The sequence below is a fragment of the Dendrobium catenatum genome, unplaced genomic scaffold (assembly GCF_001605985.2).
Source record: "Dendrobium catenatum unplaced genomic scaffold, ASM160598v2 fragScaff_scaffold_743, whole genome shotgun sequence".
NCBI classification, from domain to species: domain Eukaryota; kingdom Viridiplantae; phylum Streptophyta; class Magnoliopsida; order Asparagales; family Orchidaceae; genus Dendrobium; species Dendrobium catenatum.
Genome location: NW_021319205.1, coordinates 311,768 through 335,255, shown reverse-complemented (window position 1 = coordinate 335,255; position 23,488 = coordinate 311,768). Strand labels below are relative to the sequence as shown.

At 39.3% G+C, this 23,488-nt stretch overlaps 1 protein-coding gene across 1 annotated transcript in view; it reads left to right on the top strand.

Annotated features, from left to right (window-relative positions):
- Window positions 1–627: 627 nt before the first annotated feature.
- LOC110091959 (probable galactinol--sucrose galactosyltransferase 2) overlaps window positions 628–23,488 on the top strand; it is a gene marked incomplete at its 5' end in the record, with an annotated part of 37,896 nt that continues 15,035 nt past the window's right edge. Inside the window, 5 exon segments of the mRNA XM_020816273.2 lie at window positions 628–1,005; window positions 3,710–3,960; window positions 4,111–4,201; window positions 4,328–4,376; window positions 4,514–4,605. Coding sequence (XP_020671932.2) covers window positions 695–1,005; window positions 3,710–3,960; window positions 4,111–4,201; window positions 4,328–4,376; window positions 4,514–4,605 — 794 coding nt within the window.

Here is a 23,488-nt window from a genome sequence, read left to right as displayed (position 1 = left end):
TTTAAGTTAATTAGTTAAAAAAATGTAACTAAAATGGATTAATGGATCTGATTTGGATTATTCGGGTTGCTAGCGGGTTGGATTCGAGTTGGTCTTCTTGACTTTTTTATTAAATTGGTCAGATTTAGCTTGACTAGATCCGAGTTGGATCTGAATCCGACCAATCAACCCTTTTTTTGACACCCTTACCCTTATTAGATATTTAAAGCATATTTTCTAAAATATTAAACAATTCAATTTATTTTCCTAATGATTCATTAAACGTATTTTATCATCTCTTAAACTTACTTTAAAATAATAACAATAATAATAATAATCACAAACGTTCTCTCATTTTTAAAAATAAGAACAATTTATAGGGTCGTAAATTACAGCAAGCCAACTTCTAATCTTACTCTTGTCGTTTTCTCTCCCAACTCCGCAGTTGGCAGTCCTATCGTCTCCATCCCCTTCTCTCCACCCAATCCTTGATCTCCCAATCTTCTCCGATTGAAGCCTCATCTACGCTTTTCAATCTCATGGAATCCCTTCCACACCAATCCTTCTAAGAAAAAAAAAAAAGCAAAGCAGCTTTCTTCACGATTTTAGACGCAGTATTCTTCTGTATTTTCATTTGTCTGTTGACAGGCTGTAGAATTCCAGTCTTTCAAAGTGGGATTCTCAAAGTCCGGTTAATTCTTCGTCCCTCTTGTTGATGGAAATGAACTGTTCTACTGTTAACTCACTCCATCTCAAACCAAGCCTCGCATTCGTTTTGCCATCCAAATCCAATGGTATCATCCTGAACAACGGGCGCCTGAGATTCCGGGAACTATGGAAGCATTCCATGAGCCAGGCCACTAAGGCATTCATAAAAGATGGGGCGTTGAGGATCAATGGAAGGGAGGCACTCTTGAGTGTGCCAGAGAATGTCGTGGTCAAGCCTTCTTCGAATGAGTCGCTGTTCTTGGGAGCAGTCTCACCGGAGGCGAGCAGCCGCCATGTCTTCAAGCTAGGTGTTGTTAAGTAAGTTCTGATGGTTTCCATGACTGAATTCTTGCTATTTCATGCTTTTTGCTATGTTCAAGTGCTTTTAGTCTCCACTGAAATGTTTTTATATTTTATTCATTTGGATGCAACCTGAGGAAGGTGAATAATCTTATTTGATTGGTATTTTCCTTCCGGCATGTTTGGAAAGGAATGTGTATTAACATGTTCAGTATAAACTATATTTGCTGCATATGCTTTGGAGAAAAATCTTATGTGAATTCTTGCAGAATTTCTGTGGGGGAATTTAGTGTTTATGGTTAAAAATATGTCGCTGTAAAGAGGAATTTGCTGTAAGCACTGATCTAATAAGACTACTGTGGAGAGGGTATTTTTAATTGCTTCTGGTCCTCAAAGCAAGGGGTATGCACGGCTTTATTTTATTTTAATTATATTATAAATTATAATCAAATAGATCTTCGTGAAGCCTAAATTATCATCAGCAGCAGCATTATCCCAACTATTTGGATCGGAGTTTTCAAATCCTTTGTGTTGAGAACTACCTTAGGTGTTGAATCTCTTCTTCTCAAATCATTTTAACTTCCATGCATGTAATTAGAGGTCTATCCCTTCTCCTTTTATCTATCTTGAAACATAAATCTAACAAAAATTTTAATTTAATTGAAACACACAATTCAGTCCCCTTTGCTCTCAATTTAGATTTTGAAATGATGTAGGATCTTACAGTAGAGGCACAAGCAATGCAGAAAAATCAATGGAACAGTAAGCTTGCAAGAGTTGCAGAGCTAAAACTTGTAAATTAGCAAAAAAACTGGAAGAAAACTCCTACAGGTCCGCATAAGAAGGCTAACACCAGCCAAAAGACTAAAAAGGGTAAAGCAGCTAAAAAGTATATGATGTGCTGTGTAAATAAAAATAATACTATGTGTAGTGGTAAGTGGCACACTCCATAACCATAACTAACTAACTAAAGTAGCAGCAACTAGGTATGTTATTCCGCCTGCATAGGAAATTAAGCTGTTCCGTCCTGCTTGCACAATGCTCCGCATCATGAAATATATAAACTATACTTTGACTTCTTTTACTATGTTGTTTTTAATTTTATTGTTTTTATTTGGTTGCTCAGTTTCAACTGGTTTTGCAAAGAAATTAAAATATAAAAAGATGTTGTAAACTACAATCTGAAGATCACCCCTTCTAATTATAATTATTTGGTTTGTATTACCTAATCTACAGTAGTTCGCTTCAAATAGATTTTATTTAGCTTCTTAGACAAATTTAAACAAGACCAAAACAACTATATTAGACAATATCACAAATTGAAATCGAATCTACTCATAAAATAAACCAAATTGATCATAGTTTCCTTTTTGGTTTGATTCTTTTAATTAAATGTTTTCTTTAGTATGATCCTACTTTAGATATCATGCGAATGGGAAAAAGGAGAGTGAAAACACACCCATTTCATTAGGTTAAGAGCTCTAACACCAGCAATGGAAATTATAGAAGCTATCAATTTGAAAGTGCGTGAAGACAGAGGAGCTAGAGTTGTATGCAGTCTCGCCTTATCATTTCAGTTGTCATCTGGAAGAGTTTGGTGAATTAATTTTGTTGTTAGACGCTTGCAACAACTGTCAGTGATCTTATAAGGTGTTAGTGTGCTGTAAATTTTTTTCCAGCAATTTTAGTATTTGTATCATGTATCAGGATCATGTGGATTAAAAATCAAAATTTTAATTTTCCTTCTTATGCATCATTATTAGTAACGGGCATGCAACTAATTCATAAGTCCTCTACATAGGATTTTCATCTCTTTACTAACAATGATGTCAACGGATGTTCTAAACTAAATCAAAATTTTGCAGTTTCAAATTCTAAATTTAAAACAAATTGAATAGTATATGTGATTCAATTCAATTTTTCTGTTGGCCGATGATGATTTAACTTTCCAAGATGATCAATTTGATTCCAAGTTATAGGCTATTTTGAATAAAACTAAACATGCATGCCCCTTTGAAGGCACAAAACAACTAAACACTATTTTATGAAATCCTTCTCCATCATTGTGTTATTAGTGGATGAATTATTTGTAAGTGCATATAGTAAATTCTGCCATTCTTTTCTTTTGTGTCTTATTCTTGTCATTAGAAGAAGCTTCTGGACTTCTTAAATCAAATTCAACGTATAAAAGTAATTTGGATTTTGGATTAGAATATTGGACATTCTGTTTTTGATATTCCAACTAAGGTTATTTTGCCAAGTTATAACATGACAGGCCTCACAATTAGCCAAAATGCTGCTTTAATTTTTTCAAGTTAGACGATTTTCATGAAAAATGACTTTGAGAGCTTCCTGTGTTTGCATAGCCTGTTTACTTTGCTTGCATGCTTAAATGCTTGACTTACAGGTTGCTTTTTTTCTTGTTGAGCAAGTTAGATGTGGCTTATGCATGTTTGATTATCTTTATCAAAATTGACTTTGGTACGAAGCTTAACCTTAAAGTATCATACCGCTGTAGTTTATGCAAGATCACTATTCTTCATAAAAGTTGACTTTGGAGAGGAAGCCTTCTGCGTATAGCGAGTTACAATGCTTGGCCAGTTCAATTTGCTTGCATGTTTAAATGTTTCCTGTACAGATTGCCTTTTTCTCTTTTTGACCGACTTAGATGTGAAGAGCTTTTGATAAGACAGATCTAATGGCACTATGGATTTGGATGCAGGGACTTCAAACTACTTTCTTTGTTCAGATTTAACATATGGTGGATGATACCTCGAATAGGGCGTTCAGGAAGTGATATCCCAACAGAGACGCAGTTACTACTCTTAGAAGCAAAGTTTAATGGTGATGGTAGTCCACAGGCTAATAAACCTCTACCATTCTACATTTTGTTCTTACCAGTGTTAGATGGCCAGTTTAGGAGCAGTTTACAAGGGAACTCTTCAAATGAACTTGAGTTTTGCATAGAAAGTGGTAGAGATCAACCCTATAGATCATGCTCTTATAAGTAAATTTTATGCTAAGGATTTGAAGGCAGACCGTGCATGCTTCCTATTGGTAGGTATTGTTTTTTAATGCATAATTTAACTGTTGATACCTCACATGGTAACCATTTCCTCTCAGGGGATCCCTCTGTCAAGTCATCTAAGTTCCTTGAGGCAGTTCTTGTAAACTATGGGGAAGATCCTTACGGCCTTGTGAAAGAGTCGATAAAGTAAGTCCCTTTGTTCTTTTCCATAAACATATACTTCATAAATAAGTCATCCTCGCTCCTTTTTCAAATCCTTCGAGGTTTTTATGTAATTAAAAGAAGTTAATCCTAAATTGAACTATCATGCAGAATATTGCAAGAGAGAAAGGGCACTTTTTTACCACGTGAAAATAAACAGGCTAGTCAAATTTTTTAACTTTTATTATTATCATAATTTATGAAATCTCTTACAATCAAAGTTAATGAATTCTTTTTGAGTTTTTCTCTTAATGAAGCAGAGAAATAAAATATGTTCCTTTTTCACTACTGAGACAGATGCCGGGAATGCTAGATTGGTTTGGTTGGTGCACTTGGGATGCTTTTTATCATGATTTAAGTCCTCAAGGAATCAGAGAAGGTCTAAGGGGGTATTTTTTCTTAATGCCTTCATGATCTTTGAATTGCTTTCTTGTTTTATGCAAATGCTTTTGCATGCACATGTCCAAATGCTTATTCTATGCATAATATTGAGGAAACAAGAACAAGGTGTGTGTCATTTAAGCAATCAATTTGGTATCAATTCTTACTTCTCAGTTGTTTAGTTCACCAACATCTGGCATAACATTATGTTATCAATAAATCCTTATCTCTTTGCTTCACCAAGTTGTTTAAATAATAATTTCATAAACAACATTTAAGTTTTTGATGACCATTTTGGTGCTTCACAAAGAGTCAATTAACTATTTTGATCATTTTCGCTTCAGTAAATATTTGTCTATGTCCATGGGAAATGAGCAGATATGATCCACTAAAAGTACGGGCACTGGCTAGTCATAAATGATTTACGACATTCTCAAAATTGGTGTAAATTCACTCTTAACAAAGAAAAGAGATGCTCTCATAATAAATGATGGAAAATAACTCAAGAGAGACAATAAAGAAAAATAATTACTAACTAAACACCTACAAGGTAACCTCTAAAGCACACAAGTTAGACATCTCATAGATCAATTAATACAGAGTTGTGCATGCTACTAGGTTTTCATACTTTTGAATTTGATATTATATAGACAGTGCAGTATAAAATTCTCATCTTCTAAAAAACCGTGTTCCTCCTTTTATTCTGAAACCTCTATTATAGCTTTAGATGTTATTCTTTTTATGCTTATTCAAATCACATTGTTGTTTTTTAAGGCATGCCAAGAAGTGAGGTGGTTGAATTTGGAATTCAAGAGGCACTTCAAACATCTTTTGAAATCCACCAATTGAAATCCTCACAATGAAAGTACTATTGACCGAAAAAAAAAGAAAAAAATAATAGCATGCTTTGTTGGCCACACATCCTATGCATAAACCACATCCACATGTCCCATACCCCACCCTTATGCCTCTGATCCCTTTCTCTTTTATCTCTTAATCTCCCTCTCTCAGTCATTCTCCCATAACTGAACTCACCCACTCTGACTCATCCACTCTTGATATCTCTCTTTCATTATCTCTCTCTCTCTCTCTCTTTCTCTCTCTCTCTCATTGAACCAAACATTGAGGACCCCGAACATCTCCCCCATCTTAGCTCGAATGCACCGCGTTGACACCTACATTGCAGCCCTAATTGTCATCGCACCCCATCAAATGCTCACAGTTGATGCCGTAGTGCCACTAGCCTATTATAACACAATCCCTCCTATTTTTTTTTTCTTTTTGTCTCTTTATTTCTCTATCTTTCTTTCTCATTCTTCATCAGTCTTCTTCACCCTTTTTCTCTCTTTCTCTCTCTTTCTCACTCTTCCTATCTCTTTCTCACTCTTTCTCTCTTTTCACTCTTCTCTTTCTCTCTCTATCTCTCTTTCTCCCCTTTCTCCTACTCTCTTTAAAAGAGAAAAATTAATACAATAGAAGGATAAAAAAGAAAAAGGAAAAGGAAATTAAAAATTGGTGCTCCCATCTTCATTGTAGCTGTCATCTTTCACGCAAGGTATAAATTTGCAAGCTCTCAAAATCACAAATGTGATGCATTCATATGGGCTCTGAAAATTTTCGCCCAGGCCTCTTCGCTTCTTTTTTTATCGACGGGAGAGTTTTAATCAGTTTAGATTTTGAGTAAAAATTCAGAAGACATATTAGATTTTAGATCAGATACTACCTAGAGATTTCGCCCTCATTTCGTGAGGACTTTATGATATGAGATATAGTTTCTTATATTCATAAACCCTATAGTTAATTATCCCTCCCAATAATAAAGAGCACTTTCAATTAAGGCTAGTCGTTTTATAGACACTGAGTATCCAATGTATTATAGCAGCAGCTTAAGGGTTTTAAAAATAGATTTGAGTGTTTTTTAAGCTTTGAGTTTGTCACCATATGCTTAAAGCAGGTGATGGGGGAATGGTGCAATCCCAATCAAGATCCCATAGTTCCGTCGTCCCCAGGCTTTCATGGTCCCTAGTCTATTTAGTTAGAGGAGGTAGTTGATCCAACATGGTTGAAGGATCTTTGTCAGCAGCCATGGGTTACGTCATCCAAGAATATCTTGTAGACTTGGGGTGAATGTTTGCCTAAAGAGATAGATTTCAGCCCACTTTAGCTAACAAAGGGATTTATGCCCTATTAATTATCCTAATTCATTGCTCACTCAAGGATTTAGAGACATTGGAGAGCATATGGGCTCTGGTCGTGACCATAATTTAGTAGTATCTTTTTGCGGCTGATCGAATCGATCGAGTACGATCGAGTCCAGTAGTGCTCGATCGGGGTCGAGTCGAGATGAAAATATTCGTCAATAAAAATGAACGCATAAAATAAGATATTTCAGTCGATGTTATGACTGTGTATTTGTTCAACGGTTCAGTTTGTGTCGACTTCAGTCTATTCAAGGATGATTGAACTTGAACTTAGGTTCACTTTTAACCAGCATAGCATTCTCAGTGTCACACCCCAGTTTGGCTCACCCTCTAACATCCAAACTAGAGTATAATAGAGAAGGATTTCAACATATCAAATTTCACACTTAATAATAGGAAGCATGTAATATACCTTACTGAACATCAATATAATTAAAGCTAATACAAAGCTCTACTAAAACTTTTGAACTTTACTTACATATCAAAAGGTTTATACAGCTATGAAATGTAACCTTCAAGAGACCCATTAACAATAACAGAGAAGTTAACATCACAAATGCAAGCCTTAACCCATGATATGAAAAGAGCAGGAATTCCTTTCTGTTCAAGCCTAGCCAAAACAAATTCCCTTGAAACCGTATCAAAAGCCTTACGAATGTCAAATTTGGCACAGAACAAATTATTCTTTCCTTTATTAGTAAAAGAGAGAATTTCTTGTGCTAAAATGATGTTGTCCGTAGATATTCTAGAATTGATAAAGCCAGCTTGCGTATCTTTAATAATTAAAGGCATGATCGGTTTTAATCTAGATGCAAGAATTTTGGAGATAATTTTATAGATCACATTACACAAGGCAATGGGTCTAAAATCTGCAAAAGAAGAGGCATGTTTATTTTTAGGAATTAAAGCTAAAGCAGTGGCCTTAATGCCAGCAGGTAGAAGACCCTTGGAAAAAAAATATTTGACAGCTTTGCAAACCAAAGGTCCAATAATATGCCAGCTCCGTTTGTAAAAGTGATAATTGAATCCGTCAGGTCCAGGAGATGATGATGCAGCACCATCAAAGACAGAACCCCTAATTTCATCATCAGAGACAGAGACCGTAAGTGAAGCAGCAAGAGCAGGATGTAAAGTATTACCAAGGGGAAAGTATTCCATATTCAAATCCTCATAGGGGGAAGGGTTATAAAGAGTGTGAAAATGGTTAGTGATTCCAGAAATAAACTCCGATCTGTTCAAGCTGGAAGAAGCAGCCAAATTGATAGCACCGTTATTCATAGCTCTTCTACTACGGATTTTAGCATAAAGAAACTTGAGATCGTCTTCCCCCTGAGAGAGCCAAGAAGCCTTGGCTCTCTGAATCACCCAAGAGGCGTGATAGTTAGAGAGCTCAGAAATTTGTTGATTAACAATCTTAAGGTTGCAATTGAGGGCAACATTAAGAGGATCCAAGTCTATCATCTGTAAACAGTGGAGTTGCTTACAGTGCAGCAAGTCTAATTGAGATTGAATAGCATTTGAGTTGGCCCAGGATTGAAGTTTAAGACTTCTTTTAAACAACCTGAGCTTAGCACAGAAATCTGCAAGAGGATTACCTTTAGCAGCAGCGGAAAAAACATCCAGCAGAACATACCAGAAACTATCAATCGAGGTCCAAAAATTCTTAAAAAGGAAACGATGATGGGATGTGGAAGTCTCAGTTGACTGAAGAATTAACGGGCAATGGTCGGAACAAGAAGGAGCTTGCACCGAGTAGAAGGCGTTAGGGAAAGAAGAAGCCCAGTGATCATTGATAAGAATCCTATCCAGCTTAATATGAATAGGATTAGCTTGTCTTTGATTGTACCAGGTAAAAACGTTGCCCACAGAGTTAAGTTCAGTGAGATTAGCATCAAAAATCACCGAATTCAGTTCTCCCAAATAGCTGTGTGGGAGGGGATTACCACCTGATTTTTCAGAAGCAAATCTATAGCAATTAAAGTCTCCCATAATGATCCAAGGAGAAGAGATAGAAGAAGCACATCTCCTGATAGTTTCCCAGAGGGGTATTCTCCCATCTCTACTATTGTCAGCATAAATAACAGATAGGATGAAAGGGGGAGAGGAGCCACATTCCACCTGACCCGAAATAAGCTGGGGGGAAACAATAGAGGGGGTGAAGTTTAACTTAGTTGAGTTCCATTTAATCCATATTCTGCCTGATACAGACATATTGAAGTTGTGGCAAGATTTTTCAGCAGGAAAAATCGAATGGGCTTCAGAGAAATAAGGGCTGAGAAGAGAGGAGATGTTAATCCTATTCTCCAATATGCAAAGCATGTCTAACTTGAAGGAAGTCATCAGACGTTTGCAACAAAACACCTTATCTGGAGTATTAAAACCTCTAATATTCCAGCAGGCAATTGATGGAACTGACATAATTAGCGAAGATGAGCAGGGGTTTTTTTGGCTTGCTTCCCCTTAGCATTCTTATTAGGCTTACTCAAAGGAGGTTGGCAAACCTCTTTGTCTTTCTCTTTTTCTCTGATTCTGGCAGTATTGTCTAGAGCAAGATTGGAACCGTCCGCAGTAGAGTCATTATCATCCTCAATTAAATTCAAGGCATCAAATTTATTTGGGGATTGAACTTTAAGAGAAGAAGTGGAGTATTGGGGCAGAGTGGAAGTAGATGATGAAGTATCACCATGAGGCGAATTTAAATTCGGGATGTTAGAGGGGAGGTCCTCTAAGGTATTGTTGACAGGAGCTGGTCTAGATGAGGGGCCGGGTAAAACTGGTAAGGTAGGGTGAGAAATTGGCATAGGTGGCAGAGAAGATGCAGATGGGTTATTCTGCACCGTAGGAGGTAACAGAGTAGAAGTGGCGGGCTTGGTGATTAAGGGCTGTTGTTCAGACAGAATGACAGAAGAGGGAAGGGTTGTAGGTGGGATAACAGAGGAAGGGGTAGTCTTACCTTGAGGCCTTCTGCTCTTACTCCTTCCGCGAGGTGCATTAGAAGTAGAGGGCGCAGAAGAGTTATTCAAGGTATTAGTCACAGGTTTGGAGGGACATGAGGCGCTGGTATGAACCAGGGATTTGCAATGTTCACAAGGAGAGGGTTTCCACTCATACTGAACTTTTAAGCTGAAAACGTCCTCCTCAATGGAAATCGGAATTTCTTCAGGGTAAGTAGCATCTGCATTGACTTGAATAACATAGTAATACAACTTAAATTAATAAACAAAATTTAATATTGTAGAAAATTTTTTTTTTCGTTTTTTGTTTTTTTGGGAAAATTGAGGGCTTTGCCCATTTTATTATAAAAGAAAAGGTGTACAAAAGAATTTAAGAGAACCCAAAAAAGCTAAGAAGAAATAGAGGTGAGGAAAAAAATAGAACAAAAGAATAAAAAAGACAAGAAAATCCTATCAAGTTGGACTCATAAAAAAATTTAATCAGATTTCAGAAAAGACACTCCCTTGGTTGCTTGCAGACCGTCCAAAAGAAGCGACACGCAGGTTTCATCATCGTCCAGACCCAAAAATGTGCCTGCCCAAAAGAATTCTTCACTCGAGAACCACCCGCTGACAAAACGCGGTCAAATAGCACAAAATGCTCCCACCAACCTATTGAACTGCTTTCAGTCAAAACCAACCATCCAACAAAACAATTAACCAACATGTCTAATGTTAAGTCGGGCCTTCACCAAATCCCCATCCTTCCATACATAAAGCTTTAAAAAAATGGCTCTTGTAATTTTTTAGAGAGTGCGCCCACACAGATAGCCACATTGCTAAACCGCCTGTTGTTCCTTTCAATCCACATATGATACACTATGGCCTTTAGGGAGAGTAAAATCCCACATTTCACTTTATGATTAGCCGTCAAATTCCCAACATGATTAAAAGCTTGAGCTATACTAAACCTCAGATAAAAGCTCATGAAATAAGAAATAAGTTTTTTCAAAGTGGAATAATGTTATCGTAGAAATTACTAACTAAATGTTATTAAAACAGAATTTTTGCCACTCCAAATCCCAATATGATTAAAAGCTTGAGCTATATTAAACCTCAGATAAAAGCTCATGAAAGAAGAAATGAGTCTTTTCAAAGTGGAACAATGTTCTCCTAGAAATTACTAACCGAATGTTATTAAAACAGAATCTTTTACCCACTCCAAAGCCACACCTGTTGTAAAGAAGATGCGCTCCCCACGAGAAATTATTGTGTTCGGAATATGAATGCATTCGGATTTCAATCACCACATGCCACGTCAACGGATGCACTCCGTGACCCAGTGCATCCAACGACGTGGCGCATGGTGCTTATAATCCGAATACATTCAGATTATTCAGATTATGTACCCAAAAATTTCTTGCTCCCCACGACTTCTAATGCCCGATTGGTACTATGATTGTGACGTTGTTTGCTAAGGAGACCCCACATGCAAACCCTTAATCAAACCAAATAATACCACGTGGATGCTAATCTGACCTCATATATAGATGGCGTATGCGAACTCCCAAGTTGGAGCCCACATGGATGGGCTCGCGCCTTCAGCAAGTCTTTGCGTCGGGAAAAAATATTAGGTGAGGAGTGTGCACTCTCCGCACAAACACGGGTACCTAGCGGTACCCAGAGGTACCCAATGGTACCAAGTGCCGGTACCTAGCGTGGTGTAAGACTTGGCAGACAGTTCTCCCCGTCCGCACTCCGCACCTTATAATCTCTCTTGCGTCGGCGGGGTCTCCTATCTGGTCTTGTGGCTGGCTCGTGGGCCCCAGCTCCACATAATTTTGGGAATGTTACGGGAAAGAACCTGTCGAAATGGACCGGGAGGGCCAAACCGGCGGAGCGTAGACATTGATGAAGGCAAAAATGCGGTGATAAAATTGGTCATCTTGATCCGGTTCAAACTTTATTAGATAGTGGATTTTATTTGTCCAAGTGGATGTCTTCGGTTGAATGATGAGTGCTGAATGAAGCAAATCGACAAAAATACGATCAAAAGAAACCATTGCCGGTTGACAACATAATATATATATAATTTAATTATATTCTTTCTGAACTCATCACTTTTGCAGGATCTCAAGTGTGAGATCTCGTTCCCTTACTGTTCCTCTCTGAATGGGAATTTCCTCCCAGAATCGGCCAGGATGATGTTGAGATCATCCAGGCCGATCAGTGCATCGAAAACAGCTGATTTCTGGAGCTATTTCTGGACAGGATCGTCTGGGACGATATTGAGATCGTCCAGGCCGATCGGCACTGTTCAAAAATATCGACCTGATCATCGCCCTGGGAACGGTCCAGGACAATCAGAATTGGTCTGATCGTCCCGGGACGATCGGGCGATCGGCCGGGCCGATCTGTGTATGATTTAAGGAAATGAGCTCATTTTGAGGAGAGAGAAAATCATTTTATAAAATCAGATATTTTGAGGAGAGAGAAAGAGAAAGGGAAAAAGAGGAAAGCTTGGTTTTGGAGACCGCGGAGCGCTTTTCGTCCGACGCTGCTGTTGGGAAAAGAGAAGATCTCGTGGTAAGGACTCCGAAACCTATTTCTGTTTTAAGAGATATTGTGTTTTGATCGAGTTGTGCACTGTTTTGTGTTTTCGTAGTCTACTTTTGGACATGATTTTGATTTGACACAATTTTGATTTGACACAACTTTCACCGCACAACTTTTAGTATGTTATAGATATGACTATTGTACACAATTTGACTGTGTTCTACGAAGATTTTACAGGTCGGAATTGATTCTACACAATTTTAATTGAATAGAAAAATATCAGGATGTGATTTGATTTGGATTTTATAGATTGATAGTCTTGTATTGATGCCGTGAATGTTCTATTGTAATTTGGAGAAATTTGGAATTTGTATCTTTTTGCAGGATTTTTATGTAAATTTGACCGACTGCCGTTACTCTGCCCGATTTTCGTAGGATTTCTGATTTGTATGAAATTGATAGATTGATTAGATATGAATGTGACTATTGATATGATTGCTTTAATATTGACTATTAAATTGATTATTGATTGATTATTGATACTGATCACAAGTGGAACCTGGTTGAACATTGGTTGGAGATTGATATTGACCTGTACAGGATGGTGGGCCGACGGGCTTTCCTTTAAACATTGATTATTGATATAACGATTGGGAGTCATAAGGAATTTATTGATATACCGACGGGCGAAAAGAGTGACGACTCTTATTGATAGAACCAATGTATATGAATATCTACAACAGCAATATGGATTCTACAACAGCAACATAGCCAGTTGATTGTACTTGTTCAGTATATAGTATTGAATTGCCTGTTTACTGTATTGACTTACGGATTTATTGCTTTATCAATTTTTGCTTTATTGATTTGATCGGATTTACTGTATCGTACGGATTTTATTGATTTCATCGATTGATTACCGAGCATTGATACTACTGAGCATTGATATGGACATGGATAGATATAGATATTGCATTGATAGCATGGATATGGACATCGTATAGATTCATTGTACTACTGCCTATAGATTTTATAGATTCGCCATCGCTACTATTTCTACACCGTATTGACTGCTATATAGATCCATTGTTTCGTATCGCTTTTCTCGATTGCTTTCATTGATTAGATCGTATTGATTTGACAGCATCGATTTGATTGACGATTATTGATTGATTGAGTTGATTTATTGATTTGCCTGCCGTTGCATTGACTGGTTTTATTGACTATTGATTTCCGGATTGCATTGACTCATTGACCATTGACTGATACAGATTTGATAGATTGACATGCATATTGATAGCATCATCGTGCTTTGATTTTAGTTATAGGTATTAGGTGACCTGCTGGGCTTTGTAAAGCTCATTATATGTGGTTGATATTTTCAGGTCAGGGTTTGGGAGCAGGAGATAGGAATTGATCCAGATCTTCAGGTTTTTGTCTTTTGGTCGATTGAAGATTCTTTTGCACTCAGGACAGGATAGTTTCTTTTCTTGTATTGATAGTGTAGTTCCTGAGTATTGTACATGATGTTTTGAGATATGAATCGACTGATATATTGATGTTTAAATTTTATAGATGTTTGATAGATTGTTTACTGAAGGTTTTAGATAACTCTGGTAAATTGTTTGGGTAATTGATTGACATTCTTTCCAAGTTTGATCCTGGGGACGTGACAAGTTTGGTATCAGAGCAGTGTTATTGGAAGAATGAATTGTTACCAGAGTTGTAGGTTTGGATTGAGAATTTGGGTAGAATGGGTAGCTTTAAGAGCTTCATTGGCATACATCATTGCATGTGTGTATTATTGTTCTGAATTGTGCAGGTAAAAAGACATGGATCCTCCGGCAGAATCCAGTGTACCGAATGAGCAACACAGCGCAGCTCCAGTACCTTCAGAGAGTATGATGCAGTTGGCTACTGCGATTGCACATGTTATGGGTGATGCGCAAAGCAAGATGAGTGGTAGCAAAGAAGAAGAGGTAGACAGACACTTGCAGATGTTTCACAAGCTGAAGCCTCCGTTGTTCAAAGGGGCTGTGGGACCCTAGGCTGCTGAGGATTGGATCTTGAGAGTGGAAAAGATTTTTGATAGCATGCAGTGTCCGGGAAATAGAAAAGTACCTTTGGCTGTGTTCCTGTTCGAAGGAGAAGCGGAGAGATGGTGGATTGGACAGCAGAGAGAGAAATTCCAAGGGAAGACCAATGCTGAGATCACCTGGGATGCGTTCACTGCAGTGTTCAGGATGTGGTTTGTACCACCGTCAGCTCAGCGACAGATGCAGGAAGCTTTCATGAGATTGGAGCAAGGCCGCAAGTCAGTGATGCAGTACGAGACCGAGTTTACTGCACTTGCGAGGTACGCTGCTCATTTGATTCCTACTGCCGAAGAAAAGTATTATAGATTTCTGCACGGATTGAATAGAGAGCTGAGGCATCCACTAGTACCTTTCCGTATATATGAGTTTTCTGAGCTAGTGGAGCGGGCCCGATTGATAGAGATTGACTTGGCGACACCGGTATCGAGGTACGAGGATACCAGGAGGAGGAGAGATGAGGTACGACGAGATGATTCTGGTAGAGACAGAGATAGAGAGAAGAGAAGCAGGTACGAGGACTCGAAGGGATCTGCATCGGGGTCTGCATCACGATCTACATCGGTAGTATCATATGGTGGTTCTGGCGAGTGCATTCACTGTGGTAGACGACATGCAGGTCGGTGTTACCTATTGACGGGACAGTGTTTTCACTGTGGACAGCAAGGACACAGAGCAGCAGATTGTCCTCAGAAAGGACTGGGTGGAAGGACTGATTCTGGTACGGGTACAGGACAGCATAGGACTGTTGGCTCGAGGGCCTACAGTGAGAGATCAGGGAACATGATGGATGATAGAGCTGTCAGAGATCAGAGGGAGACAGTTGCGCCACGACCTCCAGTGGTGCCACGCATCTACGGTCTACAGAGTTTACAGCATCGTGAGGATCAGCAACGACCAGAAAGTTCTACTGGTAAGATTGATTTAACTAACCGATTGATATTGACATATGAACATTGCATATTGACATTTGATTTATTGCATTGTGTGTTCTGTATGGATTTTGACGAGTTTTGATTTGGATTTAGATTTCGATCGATTTGTTTTGCATTGTTTGTTTTGCTTCGTATCTGTAGGGAAATGTCGGGACGACATTTTTCTAAGGTGGGGAGATTGTGAGATCTCGTTCCCTTACTGTTCCTCTCTGAATGGGATTTTCCTCCCAGAATCGGCCAGGACGATGTTGAGATCGTCCAGGCCGATCAGTGCATTGAAAACAGATAATTTCTGGAGCTATTTCTGGACAGGATCGTCCGGGACGATCCTGAGATCATCCAGGCCGATCGGCACTGTTCAAAAATATCGACCTGATCATCGCCCTGGGAATGGTCCAGGACGATCAGAATTGGTCTGATCGTCCCGGGACGATCGGGCGATCGGCCGGGCCGATCTGTGTATAATTTAAGGAAATGAGCTCGTTTTGAGGAGAGAGAAAATTATTTTATAAAATCAGATATTTTGAGGAGAGAGAAAGAGAAAGGAAAAAAGAGGAAAGCTTGGTTTTGGAGACCGCGGAGCGCTTTTTGTCCGACGCTGCTGTTGGGAAAAGAGAAGATCTCGTGATAAGGACTCCGAAACCTATTTCTGTTTTCAGAGATATTATGTTTTGATCGAGTTGTGCACTGTTTTGTGTTTTCGTAGTCTACTTTTGGACATGATTTTGATTTGACACAAATTTCTCCGCACAACTTTTAGTATGTTATAGATATGACTATTGTACACGATTTGACTGTGTTCTACGAAGATTTTACCAGTCGGAATTGATTCTACGCGATTTTAATTGAATAGAAAAATATCAGGACGTGATTTGATTTGGATTCTATAGATTGATAGTCTTGTATTGATGCCGTGAATGTTCTATTGTAATTTGGAGAAATTTGGAATTTGTGTCTTTTTGCAGGATTTTTGTGTAAATTTGACCGACTGCCGTTACTCTGCCCGATTTTCGTAGGATTTTTGATTTGTCTGAAATTGATAGATTGATTAGATATGAATGTGACTATTGATATGATTGCTTTAATATTGACTATTAAATTGATTATTGATTGATTATTGATACTGATCACAAGTGGAACCATGTTGAACATTGGTTGGAGATTGATATTGACATGTATAGGATGGTGGGCCGACGGGCTTTCCTTTAAACATTGATTATTGATATAACGATTGGGAGTCATAAGGAGTTTATTGATATGCCGACGGGCGAAAAGAGTGACGACTCTTATTGATAGAACCAATGTATATGGATATCTACAACATCAATATAGATTCTACAATAGCAACATAGCCAGTTGATTGTACTTGTTCAGTATATAGTATTGAATTGCCTGTTTACTATATTGACTTACAGATTTATTGCTTTATCGATTTCTGCTTTATTGATTTGATCGGATTTACTGTATCGTACGGATTTTATTGATTTCATCGATTGATTTTCTAGCATTGATACTACTGAGCATTGATATGGACATGGATAGATATAGATATTGAATTGATAGCATGGATATGAACATCGTATAGATTCATTGTACTACTGCCTATAGATTTTATAGATTCGCCATCGCTACTGTTTCTACACCGTATTGACTGCTATATAGATCCATTGTTTCATATCGCTTTTCTCGATTGCTTTCATTGATTAGATCGTATTGATTTGACAGCATCGATTTGATTGACGATTATTGATTGATTGAGTTGATTTATTGATTTGCCTGCCGCTGCATTGACTGGTTTTTCACAGAGAATTTCCAAGTTCACAGAAAAATCCAGTCGACTAAAAACACAGTCGAATCAAAAATACCCGGACAAAAATCTTCAAAATATAGTCAAAACGTGCACACTCGGCACAGCAACAATATACAGAAAGTTACGCGGTAAAAATTGAACCAATCAAAAGATACGGACGAAAATCGCTAACAGAAACAAAATCCGGACAGAAAATACCGCCAAACACGACGGTTCTGAAAATTGAGAAAGGCGGAATGTGCTTTACCTTGCATCCAGCAATATCTTCAACTGTCACAACGGACGAAAACAGACCGACGTCGCCCAAAAATCACTTTTCCTTCTTTTTCCTTCGTTTTTCTCTCTCATGAGCTTTTCTCTCTCTTCAAAATATCTCATTTCTATATATATCCAGACTGATCGTCCCGGACAATCGCACTTCGTCTCGGACGATCCATGCAGAGGAAAATTTCGTCCAGATGTAAATTAATTATCGTCCTCAGACGAAAGGGTTCTGACTTATTTTCGTCCAGACGATCCCAATTTCGTCCAGACGAACCATTCAGCCAAACATATTTTTCTGTACAACCTGTGCCGATCGTCCCGGACGATCCAATTTCGTCCCGGGCGAACCTGGGAGAAAAATGATCTTTACACATCCCTCATCTCATGGAGTGCCAAGAAGCAAAATGCCGTCGCTCGCTCTTCAACCGAAGCAGAATATAGAGCACTAGCCTCTACGGCCGCCGAGATAACATGGATTCGCCGTCTGCTACAAGAATTACACTGTCCTCAACCATCAACTACACCACTCTTTTGTGACAACACATCCGCTATAGCACTGGCCAACAACCCGGTTTTTCATGCCAGGTCCAAACACATAGAGGTTGACTGCCATTACATCCGACACTGCGTTAACGATAGCACAATACAGCTGCATCACATACCCACAAAGGATCAATTGGCAGATCTGTTCACCAAACCTCTCCCATCTCCTCGGTTCAAATTTCTTACCAACAAGATAATGCAACCGCTGGAAGCATCATCTTGAGGGGGGATATTAAGCAGAAATATTAAGTTTCAATTATTTTGCTTTCTTTAGTTAATGTACACGTGTATTCACCCTATTGGTGCTATTACATTCATCTATTTGTAACCTCTATATATGTAGTGATGTACTCTCTGTCAGGTTGTAATAATAATATACAAATTCCTTTCCTTCTTCTCTGCCGTCTTCTTGTTCTTTCTTTCTCCCTGTTTTTGCTCTTCCTCGGCTTTCATGGTATCAGAGCAGGACACCGCCTAAATCTCGCTTCCAGTCTTTCTTAAACTCTTTTTCGGCTGCCATGGCCACCTCCTCCACCACGGACACCTCCGAACCTCGGCAGAGCTCCGGCAGTAAAATTGACGTTCAAACCTTGCATCAACAACTCAAGTTCTTGATGACTCATCTCAAAGGTATTTCCCTCACCCTCACCGCTGAGAACTTCCCCATCTGGAAGTCTCAGGTCTTCAAGCTCTTCAAGGTAACGGATTTGAGGGATTTCTTGACAGAAGCTGTACCTGCCCCAATCCGTCCATCACCACCTCTGAAACCGAACTTTCCTTCCAAACATGGACCCATTTAGATCAAAACTTGGCTGCTGCACTTTATTCCGTCATCTCTCCCAACATCTTGCCATACATTCTTTCGCTTGATCACTGTGCGGATATCTGGGAAACAATCGGCCGTCGCCTTCAGTCCAATACCCGTTCCCGCACCATTCAATTGCGCAATGAGCTTCATCATCTATCGATGAAGAACCAAAGTATGCCCCAATATCTTCTTGCTGTCAAATCTGTGGTGGACGCCATCGCAGCAACCGGTTCTCCGCTCGATCCTGAGGAAGTCATCTTTTATACCCTCAACGGCCTCCCGCCCCAATATCAATCTTTCAAAACTTCCATTCGAACCAATCTTCAGCCGCTTAGTCTCGACGATCTATATACACTGCTCTGCAGTGAAGAATTAAACATTGCGCAAGAAACCGCATTACAAAATCTTCATCTCACTGACCCGGCCATGGCGCTAACGGCTTATCGCGGATGAAACCGCGGACGGAACTTCTTCAGCCGTGGCAGAAATCGCTCGGACAAGAATCCTACCAGTAATATCACATGCCAAATCTACACCAAATCCGGCCATTCAGCGATCAAATGTTGGTACCGCAATGATCCCTCATACACGGAAGACACCGTCAAAACCGCTCTGTTTACTCCGTCCGATGCTAACAGCAATACTTCGGACTGGTTTCTTGATAGCGGGGCGTCAAATCACCTTACAGCCGATCAAAATTATCTTCAATCCAGTCGACCTTATACTGGAAATCAGCAAATTATGATTGGAAACGGCTACCAACTTCCTATTCAACACACCGGAAAAGGTATTTTACAGACTCCTACAGGTAATCTTTCCCTTCAACATCTTCTTCACGTCCCAAATCTTTCGTTCAATCTCATTTATATTTATCGCTTAACCAAAGATAACCAATGCTCTGTCAAGTTTTCTGCTCATGACTTTCAAATTCAGGACTCGAAGACGGGTCAAATTCTGTTCAAGGGACCATGCTTTAATGGGCTTTATCCCATTCACCTACCAACAACTACCGCTCAACTCGCTCTCTTCTCGGCTCAAACTGTACCAGACCTCTGGCACCGCCGTCTCGGACATCCGGCTCTGCAAACCGTCCAGACTCTTCGAAAGTCTATTCCTGCAATTTGTATCAAGTCTAATACAAATACCTGCCATAGTTGTAACATTGCTAAAAGTCGTCGTTTACCTTTTACGTCTTCTAAATCTTTTACTACGCACAGCTTCAAACTAGTTCATTCCGACGTCTGGGGTCCATCTCCCACGCCGTCCGCTCAAGGATACAAGTATTACGTGTCCTTTATTGACGATTATTCTAGATACTCCTGGATTTTTCCGTTATTTCATAAATACAAAGTTTTCGATAAATTTCTTGAATTGCATAACCTGATTAAAAATCAATTCAATCAAAATATTAAAATTTTTCGCTCCGACGGTGGAGGTGAGTTCATAAATAACAAATTCAAGAACTACTTCAAAAACTCTGGCATCATTCACCAGTTTACTTGTCCTTACACGCCGGCTCTGAATGGCGTAGCCGAACGTAAGCATCGGCACCTGTTAGAAACTATGCGCAGTCTACTTCTGGACGCTCATCTCCCCAAATCGCTATGGGTCGAAGCCCTGAACACCGCTGCTTACCTTATCAACTGGCTTCCTTCACGATCGTTCAAAAACATAACTCCGTATCAACTGCTTTACCGAAAGCCTCCTACATACAACCATCTAAAATTTTTTGGATGTCGTTGTTATCCATGGATCCGACCCTATAACACAAATAAACTCTCCTCTATCCACTGCCTGCGTTTTTATAGGTTATGCCTCCGCCCAGAAAGGATACCGGTGTCTCGATCCTAATACAGGTTTTGTTTACATATCCCGGCACGTTGTATTCAACTAAGGTATTTTTCCATACGCATCTCAATCTAATACTACTTGCTCTTTACCTATTACTAAATCCATACCTCCGCTTCTGCTGGTACCAACCTGTTCAACTAACAACAACATTCGCACCTCTTCCGTCATTCCTACCGAGGCTTCACATCCAGCTAACCCGGTTATACCAGACAACGCTCAACCTTTCCCACCTGAATTGGCACCATCTCATTCGACAAAACAACTTCCTCCCGTGCATCATATGCTAACAAGATCCAAGACCGGGAACTCTCAACCAAAGCAGATTTTCAGCCTTCTTCATACCAATGACGATCTTGAACCAAGCTGCTACAAGGAAGCTATGAAATCCAAACACTGGTTACAAGCTATGCATCAAGAGTTTCAGGCACTCAAATCACAAAACACCTGGGATCTCGTTCCACCAGACCCATCTCAAAACGTTCTAGGCTGCCGGTGGACCTTTCGCATTAAATATCTTGCCGACGGCTCAGTCGCTCGCTACAAGGCCAGATTAGTCGCCCAAGGATTCAATCAAGAACAAGGCATCGACTACGCTGAAACCTTCAGCCCTGTTGCGAAGATGCCAACGATCCGAATCCTCCTAACCATTGCTCTACATCACCAATGGCCTCTGCATCAGCTTGATGTTTCCAACGCATTTCTCCACGGCACCCTCAACCATCTAGCTTATATGAAACAGCCGATCGGCTTCATCGATCAAAATCATCCTAACCACGTTTGCCGCCTTAAAAAGGCACTCTACGGACTTAAACAATCGCCTCGTGAATGGTTCGCTACTCTAACCGGTCATCTACAATCTCTCGGGTTCACGCTCAGCTCCTCCGATCCATCCCTTTTACTCTACAACCACAACGGCATACAAATGTACTTCCTTGTCTACGTCGATGACATCATACTCACCGGAAACTCCCCCAGCGCCCTCAAGCAGCTCATCAACAATCTCCATACCACTTTCACTATGCGCGATCTCGGGTCACTGAGTCAATTTCTGGGTATTCAAGTTACTCCGACGTCGTATGGTCTACATCTCTCCCAAAGCCGTTTCACACAAAACATCCTCTCACGGGCAGGTATGAGTAATTGCAAAATAGTTAATACTCCTTTTCACTCAATCAGCTCTAAACCAACAAATCTAACTTCTTCTTTCTCAAATCCTACCTTTTATCGGCAAATCGCTGGATGTCTTCAATACCTTACTCTTACTCGGCCGGACATCGCATTCACCGTCAACAAGATCTATCAACACATGCAAAATTCGACCACTTTTCACTTTGAAGAACTCAAACGTCTTCTTCGGTATCTTCAAGGTACATTACATCTCGGCTTACCTCTCTTCCGGGATAAACCAATCCTTCAGTCATACTCAGACTCAGACTGGGCTGGAGACACGAAAGACCGGAAATCCATGACCGGTTACTGCAACTTTCTCAGAACATCCTGTCACAACCCGACCCGAGACGAGACGGATCCCGTTCGCACCGGGCCGCGACGGAAAAGCTAACCAGGATCTGGCTTTGGAATTTGGTTCGGAACTGAGTCTTCCAAATATTTTAAACAAAACAGACAAACATAGAGCTACTAAAAACATCAAATGCAGCGGAACAAAAGATCTATATGATTTTCATTCTTTTCCTCAAAACAATCATCTACAAAACAGTACATGGCTTTAAATAGAAAGAAAGACAGAACAGAAAAGCCATGACTGTACAAAAATCAAAAGGTACAAAACAATACCTATACTGATCAGACTCTGAACTAATCCTGAACTTCCTTCCCTTTCCCAGAACCTGAAAACCATCAGAAAGCAAGGGTGAGCTCAACAGCTCAGCAAAGCAACAAACCTCCAATCAAAATTCTCATAATCTCAAAACCAACACATCAGACAAATCCGTACAGAAATCAGAATGGAATCAGACAAATATCAAATCAAACAGAACTGTACGGAAACAGAAGTCGTATCAAATCAGAAACAGAACAGATCAGACATATCAGATCAACATAATCAGAATCGTACAAAAATCAGAAGTTCAGATCATATCGGAACAGAACAAATCGTATCAGAATCAAATATCAGATATTATGTAATTCATAGCTAAATTCCCTGACACTGACTGAATCTCATAGGATCCAGGCCCCTTATGCCTCTTTGAAGTAATGCCGGACATTGGACTCTATAGGAGAGGAGGAAGGGGAGAGAGCAACTCATCATAATGATGATTCAAATGAAGAACCCCTAATGATGATAGTGTTGAGATGACTTATGAGTTCTTATGTGATATGTCATTGCTATTATTTTTAGAAATTGAAATTATATGTTAATGAAAAGAATACTGGGATTTAGGAAAGATGGAATTTTGAGTTGAACTATATTTCATGTTGTCTTATTATTGGGATATTTGATTTCACTTCATATCTTATGTTTTTTTAATTTATATTATTCACTCATTAGTATATAAAAAATTATTATTTTATGTTTACGCAATCTCTTGATTTTGAGGCTTACGCCTCAAAATGCCTTGAGCTTACGCCTCCGCTCTCACCATGAATGGAGTGCTAACCGACCTATAGCATAGAATGATTCCCGAATGTCTGTTTTATTATTGAAGATGGAGGATGAATGAATATGACTGTACGTAAGTGGTTTTGTTATGATATTTATCAAGAATGATATAGCCAAATCATGCCTCAGTTTGTATCCTATAATGTATCACCATTTCGATTCTCTTCTTTTTTTACAAGGAGATCTTAAAATCAGACAATGATTAGTAAAGCAAGTTTATCCTATAGTTTGTTATTTAGTGGTTTGTGGGGCTTCCGATAAATTCGGCGCCGGCCTC